Source organism: Heterodontus francisci, chromosome 7 (assembly GCF_036365525.1).
Source record: "Heterodontus francisci isolate sHetFra1 chromosome 7, sHetFra1.hap1, whole genome shotgun sequence".
In the NCBI taxonomy this organism is placed as follows: domain Eukaryota; kingdom Metazoa; phylum Chordata; class Chondrichthyes; order Heterodontiformes; family Heterodontidae; genus Heterodontus; species Heterodontus francisci.
In genome coordinates this window covers 18,582,603-18,605,398 of record NC_090377.1, presented here as the reverse complement: position 1 = coordinate 18,605,398, position 22,796 = coordinate 18,582,603, and the positions used below count along the sequence as shown (strand labels likewise).

The 22,796-nt window shown below is 43.9% G+C and overlaps 1 protein-coding gene across 1 annotated transcript in view; it reads right to left on the bottom strand.

Moving 5' to 3' along the window:
* LOC137371880 (contactin-associated protein-like 5) overlaps nucleotides 1-22,796 on the bottom strand; it is a 558,385-nt gene that overhangs the window by 299,825 nt on the left and 235,764 nt on the right. The window contains exons 12-14 of the mRNA XM_068034861.1: nucleotides 12,114-12,241; nucleotides 3,641-3,811; nucleotides 1,767-1,985 (exon numbers count right to left, since the gene is read on the bottom strand). Of these exons, the coding sequence (XP_067890962.1) occupies nucleotides 1,767-1,985; nucleotides 3,641-3,811; nucleotides 12,114-12,241 (518 nt within the window). The remainder of the gene's footprint in view (nucleotides 1-1,766; nucleotides 1,986-3,640; nucleotides 3,812-12,113; nucleotides 12,242-22,796) is intronic.

The window sequence follows — 22,796 nt, the reverse complement described above, 5'->3', positions numbered from 1 at the left end:
GGTGAATGTACAAAGCCCAGCTGAGTAAGTTCAGATGGGAACAGGTTACTCTGACATTGGATAGAGCAGCCAGGATGAACTGCAGCAGATGCAACCTCCTGGACAGCAGGAGGTCAGAGGAACACAGCGGGGAGGCTGCAAGGGGAGGAAGGTGCTACCCAAGCGGATGCACAGCCCAACAGTCCACCACCTGCAAATGACAGAGCGCCACAGTGCCGCTGGAGCCTGTGCCTATCCAGACAGATGGTCTCAGTCCTTTGTGCTCTGATCCACAATGACCTGAGGCCTCATGGGCACCATGGCAGTCCCTTACCTGTTGCCATCAAGTTATCTGGTACCTTGAACGTCTATGCAACTGGGAAGACCCTCACTTCATCAATGCCGACATGGAGGACGTGAGGGAGAGGAAGGAGGTCCTCTTCCTGGAGGACGGCAATAGGAGGCCACCTCATCATGCAGCAGGGGTACCTCTCTTTTCAGTATTATCCCCCTCTGTCCCCTCTTCCGCCTCCTATCTTACCTTCTGCTCCTCCCCTGATGAGTTGTCTTCTTCCAAGGCCTCACTGTCCTTCAAGGTCCACACCTCTCTGGAGGGCCATGGTATGGAGAGCGCAGCAGACCATCACAATGATGGAGACCCTTGCAGGATAGTATTGGAGACTGCCACACAACCAATCTAGGCACCAGAATTGTATCTTCACAAACCCAATGACCTGCTCAATGATTGGCCTGCTGAGCAGGTGCCATTTTCTTTTCCATCTCTGTGCCTCTGTCTGGGCTCCCGTAAAGGGGGTAGTAGCCACCTCTACAAAGAATTTCCCTTGCCCCTTTGGAGCCAGCAATACATTCTGGGAAATGGTGTGAAGGACCAAGGCAGCCTGGACTCATTGCAGTTTAGAAGAACGAGAGGTGATCTTATTGAAATATATAAGATTCTGAGGGGACTTGACAAGGTAGATGCTGAGAAGATGTTTCCCCTTGTGGGGGAATCTAGAACTAGGGGGCACAGTTTCAAAATAAGGGAATATTAAATTATTTAAGACGGAGATGAAGAGTAATTTCTTCTCTCCGAGGGTTGTTAATCTTTGGAATTCTCTACACCAGGGATCAGTGGAGGCTGGGTCATTGAATATATTCAAGGCTGAGCTGGACTGAATTTTGATTGACATGGAGTAAAGGGTCATAGGGGGTAGGCAGGAAAGTGGAGTTAAGGTCACAATCAAATCAGCCATGATGTTATTGAACAGTGGAGCAGGCTCGAGGGAAAAATGGCCTACTCCTGCTCCAAGTTCTTATGTTCCTCTGTTCTTATGTTTTATGGCTGTGGTTTTGTAAACTGCTCCGTGGGTTACAGCCACTACTTTCATTCGGCACCAAGCCTACTGTTTCTGACTTCCAAAGTTTACCCTCATGCCATCAACACATTATGTTAAATGTGCCATCCATCCTGTAAAGAGCCTGATTCACTTCCACATGTAGTACATGTCTTTCCACACAGTGGAAATTGCCTGCATCAATCAAGAGTTCCAAACATTGCAGCCCACTCTAAAATCTTTTCTGTGTTGAAAGCTCAAGCCCATTAGAAGTAAATCTAAGTAACTGCCACTCAGTTTAGCTGCCACTGAATAAAAGAAAAAACCCATTTGTACAACTCACTGAATTTTGTAAGCCATTGAATAACAAAATGGCTGTAGAACATTAAACGAATGTACGATGGCCCATCTCAATGCAGATGTACAGAGATCGAAAGACCTTTTCTTTCCTACCTACAAATAGTTGGCTGTTGAGCTGTAAGTGGATGTGTCCATCATCTGGAGCCTCTTGAGCCTTTCTTGGTAGGTGATCCACTTGAAGAGATGCCTCTTTGATATTTCGCTCTGCCCTGATATAATGCCACTGATTGTTGTTTAAGTGGGTGGATGACTTCACGATAATCTCAGATGGACCATTGCCCACGTCGAATGAGAACAGCACTTCCATTGGGGCTGTAAAATCACATACAGTGACATTACTCTCTGAACATAATGTTCCGTTTAAGCAAAGTACACTTTACGACTATAAAGAAAGAATTCTTATACTTAGATAGCACCTTTCACAACCTCAGAATGGCCCAAGGTTACAGCCGATTAATTACTTTTTGAAGTGCAGTCACTGTTGAAATTTGTGAATCGTGGTCGACAATTTGCACTCAGCAAGATCCCATAAATAGCAACAAAGTAAACGATCAGATAATCTGTTTTTTTTAATAAAAGCAAAATATTGTGGGTGCTGGAAATCTGAAATAAAAACAGAAAGTGCTGGAAATACTCAGCAGGTCAGGCAGCATCTGTGGAGAGAGAAGCAGAGTTAGCATTTCAAGTCTGTGACCTTTCATCAGAACTTGCAAAGTTTAGAAACATAATAGGCTCTGTGCAAGTGAAAAGGGGGAGGCAGGAAGAAGAATAAAAGGGAAGGTGTGTATTAGGGCAGAAGCGATTAAGTGACAAAGATGTCACGGAACATTGGCCAAAGGAGTGCTAATGATAATGCTCTGCCTTTTAATACAACTATTAGCACTCCCTTTTCTTTGTTCTATGACATCTTTGTCCTTTAATCTCTCCTGCCCCCTGCCTTATCGCACACATTCCCTTTTGTTCTTCTTTCCCCCTTCCCCTTTTCACCTGCACAAAGCCTGTTACATTTCGAACTTTTGCCAGTTCTGATGAAGGGTCACAGACGTGAAATGTTAACTTTGTTTCTCTCTCTACAGATGTTGTCAGAACTGCTGAATCTGGTTTTTTTTTATGTGGTGGTTGATGGATAAATATTGGCCATGGCATGATTGTAATAAGAACAGGGAGCTGTCCCAGTGTCTTTGCCAACATCTAGCCTTCAAGCAACACCACAAAAAACAAAACAGATTAACTGGTTACTCATCTGACAGCTGTTTTGTGGAACCTTGCTTCCTGCAAACTGGTTGCCTTTATAACAACAATGTCTGTACTTCCGAATTAAGTCATCGGCTGTCAAGTGCTTTGAGAATGTGAAATGTGATCTATAAAAAAAATGTGAGTTCGTCAATGATGTATGGTACAGCCTCTGCTGTGGGTATTGTTGCAGTAAGTCCTCTGGCACCACCCTCGATTCTAAGGAAGACTGAAAAATTATAGCCAAGGCCTCCACAATTTCCATTTCCAGTTCCCTGAGTATCCTTGGATGCATTCATCCGGTCCTGGTGCCTTATCTACTTTAAGTACAGACAGCCTATCCAATACCTCTTCCTTATCAATTTTAAACCCTTCTAGTGTCTGAATTACCTCCTCTTTCACCATTGCCTGGGTTGCATCTTCTTCCTCAGTAAAGACAGATGCAAAGTATTCATTTAATACCTCAGCTATGCCCTCTGCCTCCATGTGCAAATCCCCTTTTGGTCCCTAATTGGCCCCACTCCTCCTTTTACCACCCTTTTACTATTTAGATGCCTATAGAAAACTTAGAGATTCCTTTTATGTTAACTGCCAGGCTCTTTTCATACTCTCTCTTTGCTTCTCTTATTCGCTTTTTCACTTCCCCTCTGGATCTTCTATGTTCAGCCTGGTTCTCAATAGTATTTTCTACCTGGCGTCTTTTGTAAGCACACTTTTCTTCTGATGATACTTACAGTTCAGCTCAATCCTTATGAAGTCCTTAATTCCGAGATTCTCCAGGAAAACCCCTGAGGAAGCAGTCGTTTTGAAGAAAAATGAAATGTCTGCACTGAGCTCGCCGTGAAACGTCGGGAAGTGGAGATATGAGGACTCGGTGTTGAACGATGCTGCATTCCAGTAATTACCTGTATGAATAGTTAGTAGTCTGTTAGAGAGAACACCATACAATTCACTTGCTAGTGTAATGTAGTTTAATGATATTTAGATTGTCATTTCACCATGGTAACATAGTAAGATGCTCTCAAACTATAGACATTTAAGCAATTGTTACTGGATAAGAATCACTTTGTGTAGCAACACTATAAATGTGTTTATACAAATTTCCTCTCTTTGCTACTGATGTAAAAGGCACTAACTCCTTTGCTGGGATACAGTTCCTTGGGTAAACCAAGTTGTCCATGCCTCGGCATGCAATTTGACCACGGCGGGTGTGCTACTATAACAGCTGCAACTGACACTTCCCTCACAACATCCTCACATTTTACTCTGATCAATTTTCTCCTCCTTGAAGCAAACACAGGCAAGCTCAAGGCCAGAAAGGACCACAAGTATTTCTGGTCTGTCTTCAGGCTCCCTTGGCAATGTGTTTCTTTTTCATGATCTGCGTTATTTGCCCCTTCAATGTCTTCCGAAACCTCTCAGTAAAATAATTCCTTCTTACATCCAACCTGAATCTATCCATTTACAGCTTGTCTCCTTGTTCTGCTTTCGTGTACCAAATTAAATAACCCTGACTGCTTCTTTAAATCTCTGAGATATATTAATGTCAGTACCTCCATCATATGCTTCCTCAGTCTTCTCCTGTTCAACAAGATCCCAGTCCTCCAAGTCTCACTTCATCAGTTTTGTTTCCTAATCACTTAAGTAGCTCTTCTCTGTGCCTTCTCCAATTCAGCTATATCTTTTCTGTTGTGAATGTTACTGAACTGCACACAATACTCCTCTAGAGACTGATAGCAGTGCCACAACCAATGCCCTGGCTATGACCTGCCAGCTCAATGCAGATCAAGAAACAAACCCAAGCGATTCCAGACCTATAGAGAGCCATAGAATGATAATATAATTTTTCTATGGTTCTACACAGCACAAAAGAAGGCCATTTGGCCCACTATGCCTGTGCTGACTCTCTGAAAGAGCTATTTATTAGGCATATTACCAGGCCCTTTTCCCATGGCTCTGCAAATTTTTGTAATTGTTTAGCATAACTCTCTTGCTTTTGTACTTTGTTCCTCTATTTATAAAATCAAGGATCCCATATGCCTTTTTAACAGCCATCTCAACTCATCCTGCCACCTTCAAAGACTTGTACATGTACACCACTAGGTCTCTCTGTTCCAGCACCCCCTTCAAGACTGTACCATTTAGTTAATATTGCTGCTCTTTATTCCTTCTACAAAAATGATTCACTTTACACTTCGTTGGGTGAAATTTTACCTGCCATGTATTTTCCCATTTCACCAGTCTGTTTTACGTCCTCCTGAAGTTTGTTGCTATCCCTGTCAATGTTTACTCCATTTCTGACTTTTGTTATATCCAAGTCCAGCTCATTAATGTATATCAAAATGAGCTGTGGTTCTAATACTGATCCTTGGGGAACATCACTGTACACTTCTTTCCATTTAAAAAAAAATAACAAACTCTCTGTTTTCTGCTTCTTAGTCTTTTTTATACCTATGCTGCCACTGTCCCTTTCGTCCCATGGACTTCAATTTTGCTAACAAGTCTATGATTTGATACTTCAAACACCTTTTGAAAAGCCATATACACAATATCAGCTGCACTAACCTCATCAACTCTCTCCATTTCTTCATCAAAGAGCCCAATCAAGTTAGTCAAAAAAGATTAGCTACTCACTGTCTTAACTCAGACTTGAAAACCAGATGCAAAAAGCTATTTAATCTCTAAGCACATTTTATACCTATTTGCATTCTAAATGTTTCTGCCAGAAATAAGCTAAATAAAATAAAATTTTCATTGATTGATGCGATGTATAGCACAGGCCAAAATATTAGCGCACAACAGTTGTTGTTTTAACAAATTACTAGTAGTTTGTTTTAAATGGAATAAAATATTAAAATAGTTCACATTCTCCGAATAAAGTTGAGGAGATGAATGGTTTTGAAGGGAAGATGGATGAGTACATAATGAAAACAGGAAAAGGAGCTGGTGGTGGTATGAGATGAGGTGGAGTGGGAGGAGGCTTGTATGGAGTATATACCAGTTGGGCTGATTGGTCGGTTGCAGTGTTGTGAATTCTATCTAATTCCATGTAATACAGTAAGAAAGAAGACAAAGGCCCAGATTTTCCAGTGGTAGTGACAGTGAAACCGTCAGTATCCACTGTCATTACTCCACTGAAACACTCAGCAACTTCAGGAGTCCAAACAGAAGTAGAATAACATGGAAATTCAGAAGCTGCTGCTCGTGAGTCTACGCTGCTCCATAGGGAGCACTGTAGAAGCTTCCACAGACGGAAATAATTTGACAAAAACTTTCACTTTAACGCTCACATGTAAAAACCCTGGAAAAAGTTGCACCTTGTTGAATGAGGTGTAACTGAGTTTGTAACAGTGCACTAACTTCAGAATTACAACAACAATGTGTATTTATATAGACCCTCTAACATAAAATGTCCCAAGGTGCTTCACAGGAGCATTATAAAGCAAGATTTGACACTGAGCCAGATAAGGTGCTATTAAAGCAGGTGGCCAAAAGCTTGGTCAAAGATGTAGGTTTTAAGGAGCATCTTAAAGGAGGAAAGAGAGGTAGAGAGGTGGAGAGGTTTAGGGAGGGAATTCCAGAGCTTAGAGCCTTGGCAGTTGAAGGCATGGTCACCAATGGCGGAGCAATTAAAATCAGGAATGCTCAAGAGGCTGGAATGAGTTGAGCACAGATATCTTGGCGGGTTACGGGGCTGGAGGAGATTACTGAGATAGCGAGGGACGAGGCCCTGAAAGAACTTAAGAGCTTTCAAATTACTGCAAATCACCCTCCCTGGCCCTTAAAAGCTAATTTTATATTTGTAGAATGTCAAATTTTTCTAATATGATAAAAAATATTCCATATACTTTTTTAAAAATTGGTTATATTGATATTTTAGTTTGTATCTAAATCCAATCATAATCATTTATTTCACTATCTAAAAGTGAAATGATTCAGTTGTTTTAACTTCCTGGTTTGCTGTGTGTGATTATTTCAATGTGATTGGCTGCTTACCCTGTTTGCTGACATCACTGCTTCTGCACGCCAAGACATCTTGACTTGGTGCCAGATTCAAACTTCTGTTGGGAAAGGGAAAATTCACGCCACGGAGATTGTTAGATCTCTGGGGACAGCTTTCTTTGAGGTCAGCGGCGAGAACCATTGTTTTGCCATTGACTGCAAAATCCATCCCAAAGTGAATCTACAAATGTTCATTACAGCTAGACTCAGAGTAATGATCATCCTTGCAGAGTACCAATGTACAGTTACCTCATTATCAATATAGATTAGTCTGGACAAATGGGACATAACTGCATCTACGTTCGCTAACTTATCAGGGATTGGAAGTACACCTGGTTTGGAAATGTTTACTGCAAATAGACTTCCAACTGATAATTTATTTGTTGTGATTGTAATTAATGCTATTGTGGTTGTACAGTAGTGAACTATTGTTACCGCAAGGAAAGCTATGGTGGCCTAGGCCGGGATTTTATCCAGGCGACAATGGTCTCAACATCCAGCAAAAGTGACGCTGAGAACCTCGCATTGCTGCTTCCGTGGGACATCGGCCTAATCAAGTACCAATTAGGCATTAACTAGACAGCGGTGGGCCTTCCACGGGATCAAGGACCGCCCTCTGAGAGTTTCCGGCCAATCAGGGGCCAGCAGCTCTCCTGCTGAGCAGCACCACCGTGGAGGCAATGGCTGCTGCCATAGGAGTTCCCATCCAACGCCCAGGGGTGGCACTGGACCCAGGCCACAGGGAGTTCAAGGCAGGAGGGGTCTCGTGGGGTGAGGCTCGTGGGGAGGGGGGTGTAGGGGTGTCACTAGCAAGGGCTGGGGGTGGCTCTCAGTGAGCCCCCACCTTCCTGATGCCAGGTTCCTCATTGCCGGGAAGTAGCCTCCACGGTTTTCGTGCCATGCTTCCCGTGCGGTGACCCGCTACCCATTGCACAGCTAATTGCAGTGGTGGCAGTGGGATGAGGCCCTTCATTGGGGATTAATTGTCGAGTTAACAGCCTCAATTGGTGGCGGGGAGAGAAGGCCGTTCACAGGCTTTCCCACCCTGGACTAAATTTTGGCGGAAGCAGGATGGTGGTGAGGTCCAACCCCACCACCATCCCACTCGATTTTATGCTCTCCCTGCTTCCAAAACCGCTGCGGGGGCAAAGCATTAAATTCCCCCCTCAGAGTAACTATCATCCTTGTAGATTATCATTGTACAGTTACAGCAGTATCAATATAGACCAGTCTGGACACATGAGACATAACTGCGTCTACATTCACTAAATTATATGGGATTGGAAGTATATTTGGCTTGGAAATGCTTGCTGCAAATAGACTTCCAACTGATAATTTATTTGTTATGATGGTAATTAATGGCAGAGTGGGTTTACTTCCTGCCCACGCATAGTAGTTATTGTTACCGCAAGAAAACCAAGTTAGCATAGACAAAATAGTGATGCGGTGAGGGTCATACTGCTCTCAGCAAGTATACTTGCTTGGTTTCTTTGAAAGAAAAAGCAAGGAAGCAATACAAATCCTGGCTAAATCATTGGTTAGGCCACAGTGAGCATATGAGGGTACAAATTATGCTTATTCCATCTCTGAACACAGAACTATTTGGTCCTCAATGTATCTCTGGTCTTAAATACTGGCATCATCAGACCTTTTTTTATTCATTTAGGGGATGTGGGTGTCACTGGCAAGGCCAGCATTTATTGTCCATCTCTAATTGCCCTTGAGAAAGTGGTGGTGAGTTGCCTTCTTTAATTGCTGCAGTCCCTGGGGTGTAGGTACACCTACAGTGCTGTTAGGCAGGGAGTTCCAGGATCTTGATCCAGCGACAGTGAAGGAATGGTGATATAGTTCCAAGTCAGGATGGTGTGTGGCTTGGAGAGGAACTTGCAGGTGGTGGTGTTTCAATGCATCTGCTGCCCTTGTCCTTCTAGGTGGTAGAGGTAGCGGATTTGGAAGGTGCTGTTGAAGGAGCCTTGGTGCGTTGCTGCAGTGCATCTTGTAGATGGTGCACACTGCTGCCACTGTGCATCTGTGGCTGAGAGAGTGAATGTTGAAGGTGATGGATGGGGTAACAATCAAGCGGGCTGCTTTGTCCTGGATGGTGCCGAGATTCTTGAGTGTTGTTGGAGCTGCACCCATTCAGGCAAGTGGAGAGTATTCCATTAAACTCCTGATTTGTGCCTTGTAGATGGTGGACAAGTACTGGGGAGACAGAAGGTGAGTTACTCGTGATAGAATTCCCAGCCTCTGACCTGCTCTTGTAGCCGCAGTATTTATGTGGCTGGTCCAGTTCAGTTTCTAGTCATTGGTGAGCCCCAAGATGTTGATGTGGGGATTCAGCGATGGTAAAGCCGTTGAACGTCAAGGGGAGATGGTTAGATTTTCTCTTGTTGGAGATGGTTATTGCCTGGCACCTGTGTGGCACGAATGTTACTTGCCACTTATCAGCCCAGGCCTGGATGTTGTCCAGGTCTTGCTGCATATGGACATGGGTTGCTTCTGTATCTGAGCAGTCGTGATTGGTGCTGAACATTGTGCAATCATCAGCAAACATCCCACTTCTGACCTTATGATGGAGGGAAGGTCACTGATGAAGCAATTGAAGATGGTTGGGCCTAGGACACTACCCTGAGAAACTCCGACAGTGATGTCCTAGGACTGAAATGACTGACCTCCAACAACCACAGCCATCTTCCTTCGTGCTTAGTATGACTCCAACCAACAGAGAGTTTGCCCCTTGATTCCCATTGACTCCAGTTTTGCAAGCGCTCCTTGATGCCATTGTCAGTCAAATGCTGCCTTGAAATCAAGGACAGTCACTCTCACCTCACCTCTGGAGTTCAGTGCTTTTGTCCATGTTTGAACCAAGGCTGCAATAAGGGCAGGAGCTGAGTGGTCCTGGTGGAACCTAAAATGAGTGTCAGTGAGCAGGTTATTCCTGAGCAAGTGCCGCTTGATAGCACTGTCGATGACCCCTTCCATCACTTTGCTGGTGATCAAGAGTAGACTGATAGGGTGATAATTGGCCTGGTCATATTTGTCCTGCTTTTAGTGCACAGGATGTACATGGGCAATTTTCCACACAGCTGATAAATGCCAATGTTGTAGCTGTACTGGAACAGCTTGGCTAGGGGCGCAGATAGTTCTGTATTCAGTATTACAGATTGCTACAGATTGCCACAGAGGAGGGACGAGGGACGAGGGACGAGGGACGAGGGACCCCCCCCACCCCGCCCACCAAGCCTGCAGGGAGGGCACCCCTTTTTGCAAGGCGCCCTCCCCGCATAGCGGTGGCCTTCCCCCGCCACTGGTTACATCCCAGCTGTGGCGGGAAGAGGCCCTTAAGTGGCCATTAATAGGCCATTTAATTTATTGGAGTTCTTTGAGGGAGTTACATGTGCTGTGGATAAAGGTGAACCTGTAGATTGTACTTAGATTTCCAGAAGGTGCCACATCAAAGGTTATTGCAGAAAATAAAAGCTCATGGTGTAGGGGGTTATATATTGGCATGGACAGAAGATTGGCTAGTTAACAGGAAACAGAGAATAGGCATAAATGGGCCATTTTCTGGTTGGCAAGATGTAATGAGTGGTGTGCCACAGGGATCTGTGCTGGGGCCTCAACTTTTTACAATTTATATAAATGACTTAGATTAAGGGACCGAAGGTATGGTTGCTGAATTTGCTGGTGACACAATGATAGGTAGGAAAGTAACTTGTGAAGAGGACATAAGGAGGCCAAAAAGGGATATAGATAGGTTAAGTGAGCGGGCAAAGACCTGGCAAACGGATTATAATGTAGGAAAGTGTAAAATTGTCCACTTTGGCAGGACGAATAAAAAAGCATATTATCTAAATGGTGAAAGATAACAGAGCTCTGAGATGCAGCGAGATCTAGGTGTCCTAGTGCGTGAATCATAGAAGGTTAGTATCTAAGTACAGCATGTAATTAGGAAAGCTAATAGAGTATTATCATTTATTGTGAGGGGAATTGAATACAAAAGTAGAAAGGTTGTGCTTCAGCTATACAGGGCATTGGTGAGACCACATCTGGAGTACTGTGTACAGTACTGGTCTCCTTATTTAAGGAAGGATGTAAATGTGTTGTAGGCAGTACAGAGAAGTTTTACTCCTTCACTAATACCTGGAATGGGAGGTTTGTCTTACGAGGAAAGATTGGACAGACTAGGTTCATATCTGTTGGAATTTAGAAGAGTAAGAGGTGACTTGATTGAAACATATAAGATCCTGAGGGGTCTTGACAGGGTGAATGTGGAAAGGATGTTTCCCCTTGTGGGAGAATTTAGAACTAGGGGTCACTGTTTAAAAATAAGGGGTCGCCCATTTAAGACAGCGATGAGGAGAAATATTTTCTCTCCGAGTGTTGTGAGTCTTTGGAATTCTCTTCCTCAAAAGGTGGTGGAAGCAGAGTCTTTGAATATTTTTAAGGCAGAGGTAGATAGATTCTTGATAAGCAAAGGGGTGGAAGGTTATTGGAGGTAGGTGGAAATGTGGAATAATCAGGGCCTCAATTGGCTTCTGGGCGGAAAGGCTGTCGTCGGCCAATCCCACCCCCGGCCAGATCCCTCTTATCCCTGTGACCCTTCATGATTCTATAGGGCCCTCTGCCTCTGACATCGCCTCAGGGGCCATAAAATCCAGCCCTTTGGATGTGTGACCGACTCTACTAGAACTCCCACCCCATGTGTTTTCTGAATCTTGACAGGTGACAGACAGATTTTTGAACTATAGGGGAATCAAGGGTTATAGGGAACTGGCAGGAAGGTGGAGTTGAGGCAAAGATCAGATCAGCCATGACCTTGTTGACTGGTGAAGCAGGCTCAAGGGCTGTATGACCTACTCCTTCTCCTATTTCTTATGTTCTTGATGGAAAGTGGAGAGGGGGCATGTAGGTTGGGGGGACACAGAGATGCATCACCCAGTTAACTTTACAGTTGGAGATCAGCAGCATAGCCTCAGAAAAAGGAATTTGCAGTAAGTAAGTGGTGGTTTTTCAGTGAAACTAATGGATTAGATGGTGTTCAGCAGCAAAGTCTTTATTTTTTACTATCAACTCTGATGGTCCAGCGTAGATTAGCTTGACTTCTCAATTTGATTTCAGCTGCTGGGTAATTTTGCACCAGTCTGACATCTATTTCGAAACTTTCAAGAGACCATTTACGAAGCTTAACTACAGGACACTTACCATCACCATGGCAACGTAGTGGTCCAAGCTTGTAGGTGGCTTCTGAGTTTGTCGTGTTAATGTCTCCAATAATAATCTGAGTCACAGGCAAGTGTTCTTTGTACGAAAGAAGGCCCGTGTCATTGGTCCTGCCAAAATCCAGGTTAAAAATAAAAATTACTCTCAACTGTAATAATAATACATGTTATAGCTCTGGGCTTGTTATGTACAGCTGCCAGATAAATAGGTTACAATAATTAAGCACAAACAGATTTAAAATCATTCTAGCTGTCAGCCTTGTCTCAGTGGTCATGCTCTTGTCTCTCAGTCATAACGGTTGTGGGTTCAAGTCTCACTGCATAAAATCTAGGATAAGACTCCAGTGATAGGGGATTCAATCGTAAGGGGAACAGACAGGCGTTTCTGCGGCCATAAAAGAGACTTCCTGGTGCGAGGGTCAAGGATGTCTCTGAGTGGCTGCAGAGCATTCTGAGTGGGGAGGGCGAGCAGCCAGTTGTTGTGGTACAGATCGGTACCAACGACATAGGTAAAAAAAAGGATGAGGTCCTACAAGCTGAATATAAGGAGTTGGGACACAAATTAAAAAGTAGGATCTCAAAGGTAATAATCTCAGGATGGGGTGGGGGGAGGGATTCAGATTTCTGGGACATTGGGCCCAGTTCTGGGGAAGGTGGGACCAGTACAAGCTGGACAGGTTGCATCTGGGCAGGAGCGGGACCAATTTCCTCAGTGTGGGGTGGGGGGGGGGGTGGGGGGGGGGGGGGGGGGGTGGGGGGTGGTGGTGGTTTGCTAGTGCTGTTGGGGAGGGTTTAAACTAGAATGGCAGGGGGATGGGAATCTGAGCAAGGAGTCAGAGGAAAGGGAAACAAGGATAGAAATGAAAGACAGAAAGGTAAGAAGCAAAAATGGAAGGCAGAGAAAACAAGGGTGAGAAACAAATGGGGCTGTAGTGCAAATTAAAGCTAAGATGACTAACAATGTTAAAAAGACAAGTCTAAAGGTATTGTGTCTTAATGCGCGGAGCATTCACAATAAGGTAGATGAATTAGCAGTGCAAATAGATATATACGGTCATGATATAGTTGCGATTACAGAGACATAGCTGCAGGGTGACCAAGGATGGGGACGGGTCATCCAGGGGTATTCAATATTTAGGAAGGACAGGCAAAAAGGGAAAAGAGGTGGGGTAGCGGTGTTAGTAAAGGAGGAAATCAATGCAATAGCGAGGAAGGATATTGGCTTGGAAAATCATGATGTGAAATCTGTATGGGTGGAGCTAAGAAACACCAAGGGGCAGAAAACGTTGGTGGAGGTTGTCTATGGGCTCCCAAACAGTAGTGGAGAGGGAAGGGATGGCATTAAACAGGAAATTAGAGATGCATGCAATAAGGATACAACTGTAATCATGGGTGACTCTAATCTACATATAGATTGGTCAAACCAAATTAGCAATAATACTGCGAAGGAGGATTTCCTGGAGTGTGTATGTGACAGTTTTTTAGACCAATACGTTGAGGAACAAACTAGAGAACAGGCTATCCTAGACTGGGTATTATAAAATGGGAAAGGATTAATTAACAATCTTGTTGTGCAGGGTCCCTTGGGGAGGAGCGACTACAACATGATAGAATTCTTCATTAAGGTGGAAATTCAAGTAGTTGAATCTGAAACTGGGGTCCTGAATCTAAGTAAAGGAAACTACGAAGGTATGAGGTGTGAGTTGGCTATGGTAAATTGGGGAACTTTACTAAATGGGATGACAGTGGATAGGCAATGGATAATATTTAAAGAATGTGTGCATGAATTATAACAATTATTCATTCCTGCCTGGCGCAAAAATAAAACCAGAAAGGTGGCTCAACAGTGATTTACAAAAGAAATTAGGGATAGTATTAGATCCAAAGAGGAGGCATATAAAATTGCCGGAAAAAGCAGCAAGTCTGAGCATTGGGAGCAGTTTAGAATTCAGCAAAGGAGGATAAGGGGGTTGATTAAGGGGAAAATAGAGTATGAGAGTAAACTTGCAGGGAACATAAAAACTGACTGTAAAGGCTTCTATAAATTCATGAAGATAAAGATTAGTGAAGACAAATGTAGGTCCCTTACAGTCAGAAACGGGGGAAATTATAATGGGGAACAAAGAAATGGCAGAACAATTAAACACATACTTTGGTTCTGTCTTCACAAAGGAGGACACAAATAACCTCCCAGAAAGGTTATGGAACCAAGGGTCTAATGAGAGGGAGGAACTGTATGAAATCAGTATTAGTAAAAAAATAGTGCTAGGGAAATTAATGGGGTTAAATGCTGACAAATCTCCTGGGCCTGATAATCTACATCCCAGAGTACTAAAGGAAGTGGCCCTGGAAATAGTGGATGCATTGGTGGTCATCTTCCAAAATTCTATAGACTCTGGAGCAGTTCCTACAGATTGGACAGTGGCAAATGTAACCCCACTATTTAAAAAAGGAGGGAGAGAAAACACAAGGAATTACAGACCAGTTAGCCTTACATCAGTTGTGGGGAAAATGCTGGAGTCTATTATAAAGGGTGTAATAGCAAAACATCTGGAAAGCATAAACGGGATTGGGCAAAGTCAGCATGGGTTTACAAAAGGCAAATCATGCTTAACAAATCTACTGGAGTTTTTTGAGGATATAACTAGTAGAATAGATAAGAGAGAACCAGTGGATGGGGTGTATTTGGATTTTCACAAGGCTTTTGATAAGGTCCCACATAACAGGTTAGTGTACAAAATTAAAGCACATGGGACTGGGGGTAATATACTGGCATGGATTGAGAATTGGTTGACAGACAGGAAACAGAGAGTAGGAATAATGGGTCTTTTTCCAGGTGGCAGGCAGTGACTAGTGGGGTACCGCAGGGATCAGTGCTTGGGCCCCAGCTATTCACAATATATATTAATGACTTGGGTGAGGGAACTAAATGTAACATTTCGAAGTTTGCAGACGACACAAAGCTGGGGGGGAATGTGAGCTGTGAGGAGGATGCAAAGAGGCTCCTATGTGATTTGGACAAGTTGGTTGAGTGGGCAAATGCATGGCAGATGCAGTATAATGCAGATAAATAAGAGGTTATCTACTTTGGTTGTAAAAACAGAAAGGCAGATTGTTATCTGAATGGTGATAGAGTGGGAAAGGGGGAGGTGCAACGAGACCTGGGTGTCCTTGTACACCAGTCACTGAAAGCAAGCATTCAGGTGCAACAAGCAGTTAGGAAGGCGAATGGTATGTTGGCCTTCATTGCAAGAGGATTTGAGTAAAGGAGCAAGGATGTCTTACTGTAGTTATACAGGGCCTTGGTGAGACCACATCTGGAGTATTGTGTGCAGTTTTGGTCTCCTTATCTGAGGAAGGATGTTCTTGCCATGGAGGGAATGCAAAGAAGATTTACTAGGCTGATACCTGGGATGGCAGGATTGACGTATGAGGAGGGATTAGGTCGACTAGGCCTATATTCACTGGAGTTCAGAGGAATGAGAGGAGATCTCATAGAAACCTATAAAATTCTAACAGGACTAGACAGGCTGAATGTAGGGAGGATGTTTCCAATGGCTGGAGAGTCCAGAACCAGGGGTCACAGTCTTAGGATACGGGGTATGCCATTAAGAACCGAGATAAGGAGAAATTTCTTCACTCAGAGGGTGGTGAACTAATGGAATTCTCAACCGCAGAAGGCAGTGGAGGCCAAGTCATTAAATATATTCAAGAAGGGGATAGATATATTTCTTAATGCCAAAGGGATCAAGGGATATGGGGAGAACGTGGGAACAGGGTACTGAATTAAATGATTAGCCATGATCTTTTTTGAATGGCGGAGCAGGCCCGAAGTGCCGAATGGCCTACTCCTGCTCCTATTTTCTATGTTTCTGTGAATTTCAGATCAGATATTAAATAAAGGCTCTGTCTGACCTTGCAGATGGATGTAAAAGACCCCATGGCATTATTTTCAAGAAAAGCAGGGCAGCTCTCTCTGGTGTCCTGGCCAATATTTATCCCTCAGCCAATATCACCAAAAGAGATTGGCAGAATTTTACGCCGCCCCAGCGAGCCGGATGGTGGTGGGGAGGGTGGCGCTAAATTTAGCGGGAGGCTCCGGGAGGCCTTCCCAGCCACTTTAGAGCCTTCGCCTTAAGGGCCTTACCTGTGGCAAGCTGGCGTCCGGTAGGCATGAAAGGCCGCCCAGTGATACCTGGCGGCCTCTCAGCGCACTGGGTTGGGGGGGGGGGGGGAGGGGAAGTGGTGGGGGCCCTGACAATTGGGTACAGGGTGCCCGATTGAGGGCCGCCCCCATTTCCCCACCCCCATTTCCCCAACCACCCCCAGGACCTGAGACGCACCCCCCTTCCACCCGAAACGGCCATCCTTGTCTCGCCAGGTCACGAACAATTCCCACGGTGAGGCAAACCCCAACTTACCTTCAGTCCCGGCTCCATGTCCTCAGCTGGGCTACAGTCCCAGCAGTGGCCACTGCTCCCGGTGGCGCTGCTGGGACTAAGAGCTGCCGGTCCAATGATTGGCCGGCAGCTCAATGAGGTGGGACTTCCTCCCTCAAGCGGGTGGAAGTCCCGCCTCGGAATTAAAGCCCGGGGACCCGTACAATGCGGGACAGATCCCCGGGCCAGGCGGAAGTGGGTTTGCCATCAAGTTTTACTTCAGTGGCCTGCTCCTCTCCGTCCGACGTAAAATCCAGCCCATTATCTCATCATTATTACATTGCTGGGACCTTGCTGTGCACAGAGGTTGCCATCCTTGCAATAGCAACAACACTTCAAAAGTAATTGATTGGCTGTAAAGTGCTTTCGACATCCTCAGATCCTGAAAGGCTCTCTCTATCGTCAATCTTTCAGATAGTGAATTTGTAAAAGGCATTCAAAAATTTACAAAAAACACTGAAGCAGTACAGAGCCCAGTGTGTGTCAAGAACCTCATTATGTGACAATAAAACTTTCAATACTCCCCAATTTATTAACAACATGGCTCCATGTCAAGTGAACAGAGGTTGAGATGGATAATTTAACTGATCTGTTAATTGTTGGGCCCATGGCAATCAATTAATTAAGAGAATTCTCTTTGGAACTCATCAAAAACTCATGGCATCAAAGCTAATGCTTGCTATAGTTTGGTTTTTGATTTTACACCTCAAGAAAGTCTCTCATTGATTGGCATAGTTAAATTGCTTTCTTGACAAGCATAGCAACAATAAACCTTAGCAAAGATACCTGAGGCAACACATAAATTTTGATAAGCTACAACTTTACAGTTAACCTTTTCACTGTTAGAAAATAATAGTTAGTTTGAATAAAGTGCATTCCAGACACCATTTTTCATGTTCTGCTTTAATTAAATAATATTTCACACATGTGTGGCATTCTATAAATGAAGTGCAGATGAAACTCAGCAAGAGCTAGTTAGTTATCTGAAAAACAACGGCTACCTGGCAGGAATGACAGATTGAGATCTAACAGACGGATTTGAATGATTAACGTAAAGAATAAGTAGATATATGTGAGGGCTGTACGTGACAGAGAGAATTGGCCAGGTTATCCTATAGAGCTGGTGATACTGGATGGGCTGCTCATTTTACAACCATGCCTGATTTTCTTTCCCAATGAGGCAGGCAGGGTGTACAATTCTCTGTCACTTGCTTTGCACATGATTAAATTGCAGATCAATTTTTAATTGATGAGTTCAGGTGCTTTATATCCAGAACTAGTAGATCTCCTGTGTCATTGCTCACAACAAATAAAGAAAGAACTTGCTTTCATATAGTGTATTTTATGACCTCAGCAAGTCCTAATACACTACCAATAAGATACTTTTTTGAAGCACAGCCGCTGTTATACAGGAAGCGTGACAGTCAATTTACACACAGGAGAGTTCCGCAAACAGCAATGAGATAACGATCAGATAATCTGTTTTAGTGATGTTGGTTGAGGAATAGTTATTGACCAGGACACTGGGGAGAACTCCTTTGCTTTTCATCAAATTATTGCTATGGGATCTTTTACATCCACCTGAGAGGGCAGACAGGGCCTCAGTTTAATGTCTCATCTGGAAGACACCCTCAGTACTGCACTGGAGTGCCAGCTTTGATTTTCTGCTCAAGTCTCTGGAGTGGGAACCGAACCCAGTGATGAATTGTACCAGTGAGCATATACAATAACTTGCCACCCCATTTGTATAGATTCAGAAAAAATGCAAAGCGGGGATGTAATTATGGCGCTTCTTTCAGTACACTAAGTGTGATCAACAATGTGAGTGAAACACCACATCTGTGCTTTAATAAGGTTTAACAGTTTTGATGAACTGCTTAGCATTCCACACTAACTTTAATGGCACTCATTTGAATTTAGTTCTCTATCATGATTTCCACTGTCCCCTGGCAAAACATAGAAACATAGACATTAGGAGCAGGAGTAGACCATTTGGCCCTTCGAGCCTGCTCCGCCATTCAATACGATCATGGCTGATCATCCAAACTCAGTACCCTGTTCCCGCTTTCTCCCCGTATCCCTTGATCCCTTAAGCCCTAAGAACTATATCTAACTATTTCTTGAATATATTTAATGATTTGGCCTCAACTGCTTTCTGTGGTACAGAATTCCACAGGTTCACCACTCTCTGGGTGAAGAAATCCCTCCTCATCTCAGTCCTGAATGGCTTACCCCTGATCCTTAGACTGTGACCCCTGGTTCTAGACTCCCCCGCCATCGGGAAGATCCTTCCTGCATCTAGTCTGTCCAGTCCTGTTAGAATTTAGTAGGTTTCTATGAGATGCCCTCTCATTCTTCTAAACTCTAGCGAATACAAGCCGAATCGACCCAATCTCTCTTTATACGTCAGTCCTGCCATCCCAGGAATCAGTCTGGTGAACCTTCGCTGCACTCACTCCATAGCAAGAACATCCTTCCTCAGATAAGGAGACCAAAACTGCACACAATACTCCAGATGTGGTCTCACCAAGGCCTTGTATAATTGCAGCAAGACATCCTTGCTCCTGTACTCGAATCCTCTTGCTATAAAGGCCAACATACCAATTGCTTTCTTAACTGCCTGCTGTACCTGCAGGCTTATTTTCAGCGACTGGTGCACAAGGACACCCAGGTCTCGCTGCACCTCCCACTTTCCCAATCTATCACCATTCAGATAATAATCTGCCTTTCTGTTTTTGCCACCAAGGTGGATAACCTCACATTTATCCACATTATACTGCATCTGCCATGTATTTGCCCACTCACTCAACCTGTCCAAATCACACTGGAGCTTCTCTGCATCCTCCTCACAGCTCCCACTCCCACCCAGCTTTGTGTCATTTACAAACTTGGATATATTACAATTAATGCCCTCATCTATATCATTAATATAGATTGTGAATAGCTGGGGTCCTAGCACTGATCCCTGCGGTACCCCATTAGTCACTGCCTGCCACTCGGAAAAAGACCCGTTTATTTCTACTCTTTGTTTCCTGTCTGCCAACCAGTTCTCTATCCATGTCAGTACCTTATCCCCAATCCCATGTGCTTTAATTTTGCATGCTAATCTGTTATATGGGGCCTTATTGAAAGCCTTCTGAACGTCCAAATACACCACATCCACTGGTTCTCCCTTATCTATTATACTAGCAACATCCTCAAAAAACTCCAGTAGATTTGTCAAGTATGATTTCCCTTTCATAAATCCATGTTGACTTTGTCCGATCCAAATCATAGTTTTCCAAGTGCTCTGCTATTACAGCTTATATAATGGACTCTCGCATTTTCTCCACTACTGATGTCAGGCTAACCGGTCTATAATTCCCTGCTTTCTCCCCCCCCTCCTTTTTTAAATAGTTGGGTTACATTAGCTACCCTCCAATCCATTGGAACTGTTACAGAGTCTATAGAATTTTGAAAAATGACCAGCAATGCATCTACTATTTCAAGGGCAACTTCCTTAAGTACTCTGGGATGTAGATTATCAGGCCCTGGGGATTTATCTGCCTTCAATCCCATCAATTTCCCTAACACCATTTCCCTACTAATACTGATTTCATACAGTTCCTCCTTCTCACTAGACCCTATGTTCCCCAACATTTCTGGGAGGTAATTTGTGGCCTCCTTTGTGAAAACAGAACCAAAGTATGTATTTAATTGGTCTGCCATTTCTTTGTTCCCCATTATAAATTCCTCTGTTTCTGACTGTAAAGGACCCACATTTGTCTTCACTAATCTTTCTCTTTTCACATATCTATCGAAGCTTTTGCAGTCAGTTTTTATGTTCTTTGCAAGCTTACTCTTATACTCTATTTTCCCTTCTTTATCAATCCCTTGGTCCTCCTTTACTGATTTCTAAACTGCTCCCAATCCTCAGGTTTGCTGCTTGTTTTGGCCATTTTATATTTCTCCTCCTTGGATCTAATACTATCCCTAATTTCTTTGTAAGCCACGGTTAAGCCACCCCTCCTGTTTTATTTTTGCGCCAGACAGGAATGAACAATTGTTGTAATTCATCCATGCGCGCTTTAAATGCTAGCCATTGCCTATCCACTGTCAAACCTTTAAGTAACATTCCCCAATCTATCATAGCCAACTATCGCATCATACCTTTACAGTTACTGTCAGCCCATGCTGACAGTAAAGATTGTTGGTGGTGGGGGGGGGGGGGGGGGGGGGGAGCAGGGGGAACAAAAATTATGGTGGCACTCAGAGAGGCAGCAGCCTCCATCCTGTTACAAGTAGCATTCGAGTAGCTTCATTACTAGCAAGGAGTTAGACTGAAATAGGGGAAGAACTGAAACTTCTGCAGTGACAGATACGAGTGAAATAGGAAGTTGTCAGCCACAGCTGCCCTTTCCGGAGAGTGCAATACAGTAGCAGCCCCCCTTTCTGGTGATTTCCTGGCAGAGACAGAACAAGAATCTTAGGGTTAGGCGTAGCTGGACATCTTTCTCTCCCCTTGTGTCAACCGTGCTCGCTGGGTAGCGCTCTCATCTCTGAGTTAGACGTTTGTGGGATTCAAGTCCCACTCCATATACTTGAGCACAAAATCTAGGCTGACCCTGAAGGGGTGCTCCACTGTCTGAGGTGCCGTCTTTTGGTTGAGACGTTAAACCAAGGCCCCACCTGCTCTCTCAATTGGAGATCAAAGAAAATCCCAGGGCATTGTTTGAAGACAACCAGGGAAGTCATTCCTGGTGTCCTGGCCAATAATTATTCCTCAACCAATACTTAAAAGCTGGTTGTTATTGCATTGCTGTTTGTAGGAGCTTGTTGTGTGCAAATCAGCTGTTGTACTTCCTAGATTACAAAGCAGTGACTACTCTGCAATAGCACTTCATTGGCTGTAAAACACCTTGGGATGTCCTGGGGTCATGAAAGACACCATATAAATGCATGTCTTTCTTTCTTTCTTTCTTTCTTGATAACTCTCTGCCAATAGTTTTCACCCTGCTCTTCCTCTCCTGAAGGGATGGTATCTTCACTCGGGTACAATTCCATGAATACTAGGCCCTCTAGTGCATCATCCAAGTACTTCAGGTGTGGTCTCATCAAGGTCCCACATAATTGTCGTAAGGTTTCTTTACTCTTACACGTCAATCTCTTTGTAATAAAAGCCAACATACCATTTGCTTTCCTAATTGCTTGCTGTATCTGCATGTTAACATTCTGTGATTCGTGTACAAGGCCCCTCTGAATATTAACATTTCCCAGTCTCTCAGCATTTAAAAAGTGTCCCGCTTTTCTATTTTTCCTTCCAAAAGTAGATAACTTCATACTTTCCCACATTATATTCCATCCGTCATGTTCTCAGCCACTAACTTAGCCCGTGTATATCCCTTTGCCGCCTCTTTGCATCCACCCCACAGCTGACTTTCCCACCTAACTTTGCTTCGTCAGCAAAACCTGGATACATTATATTCACTCATTGCTATAAATTGTAAATAGCTGAGGCTCAAGCACTGATCCTTGCGGTAGCCCACTAGTTACAGCCTGCCAAGCCAAAATGACCCACTTACTCCTACTCTCTGCTTTCTGTTCATTAATCACTTCTCAATCTATGCTTGTATATCACCACAATTCCAAGTTCCCTTTTTTGTGTAATAACCTCTTGTGGGGTACCTTATTGAATGCTTTTTTAAAAATCTAAATACACTGCATCCAATGGTCCCCCCTATCTATCCAGTTATTACACCCTCAAAAAACTCTAACAGATTTATCAAACACGACTTCCCTTACATGAACAAGAAATGCTGGAATCACTCAGCAGGTCTGGCAGCATCTGTGGAAAGAGAAGCAGAGTTAACGTTTCGGGTCAGTGACCCTTCTTCGGAACACCGAAGAAGAAGGGTCACTGACCCGAAACGTTAACTCTGCTTCTCTTTCCACAGATGCTGCCAGACCTGCTGAGTGATTCCAGCATTTCTTGTTTTTGTTTCAGATTTCCAGCATCCGCAGTATTTTGCTTTTATTCCCTTACATGAATCTGTGTTGCCTCTGGCTAATCAAATTATGATTTTCTCAGTGCCCTGTTTCCATGTCCCTAATAATAGATTCTAGCACTTTCCCAACTACTGACATCAGGCTTGTTCTTTGGCCTCCTTGTCTCGAGAGACAATGGTTAAGCGCCTGGAGGTGGTCAGTGGTTTGTGAAGCAGCACCTGGAGTGGCTATAAAGGAAAATT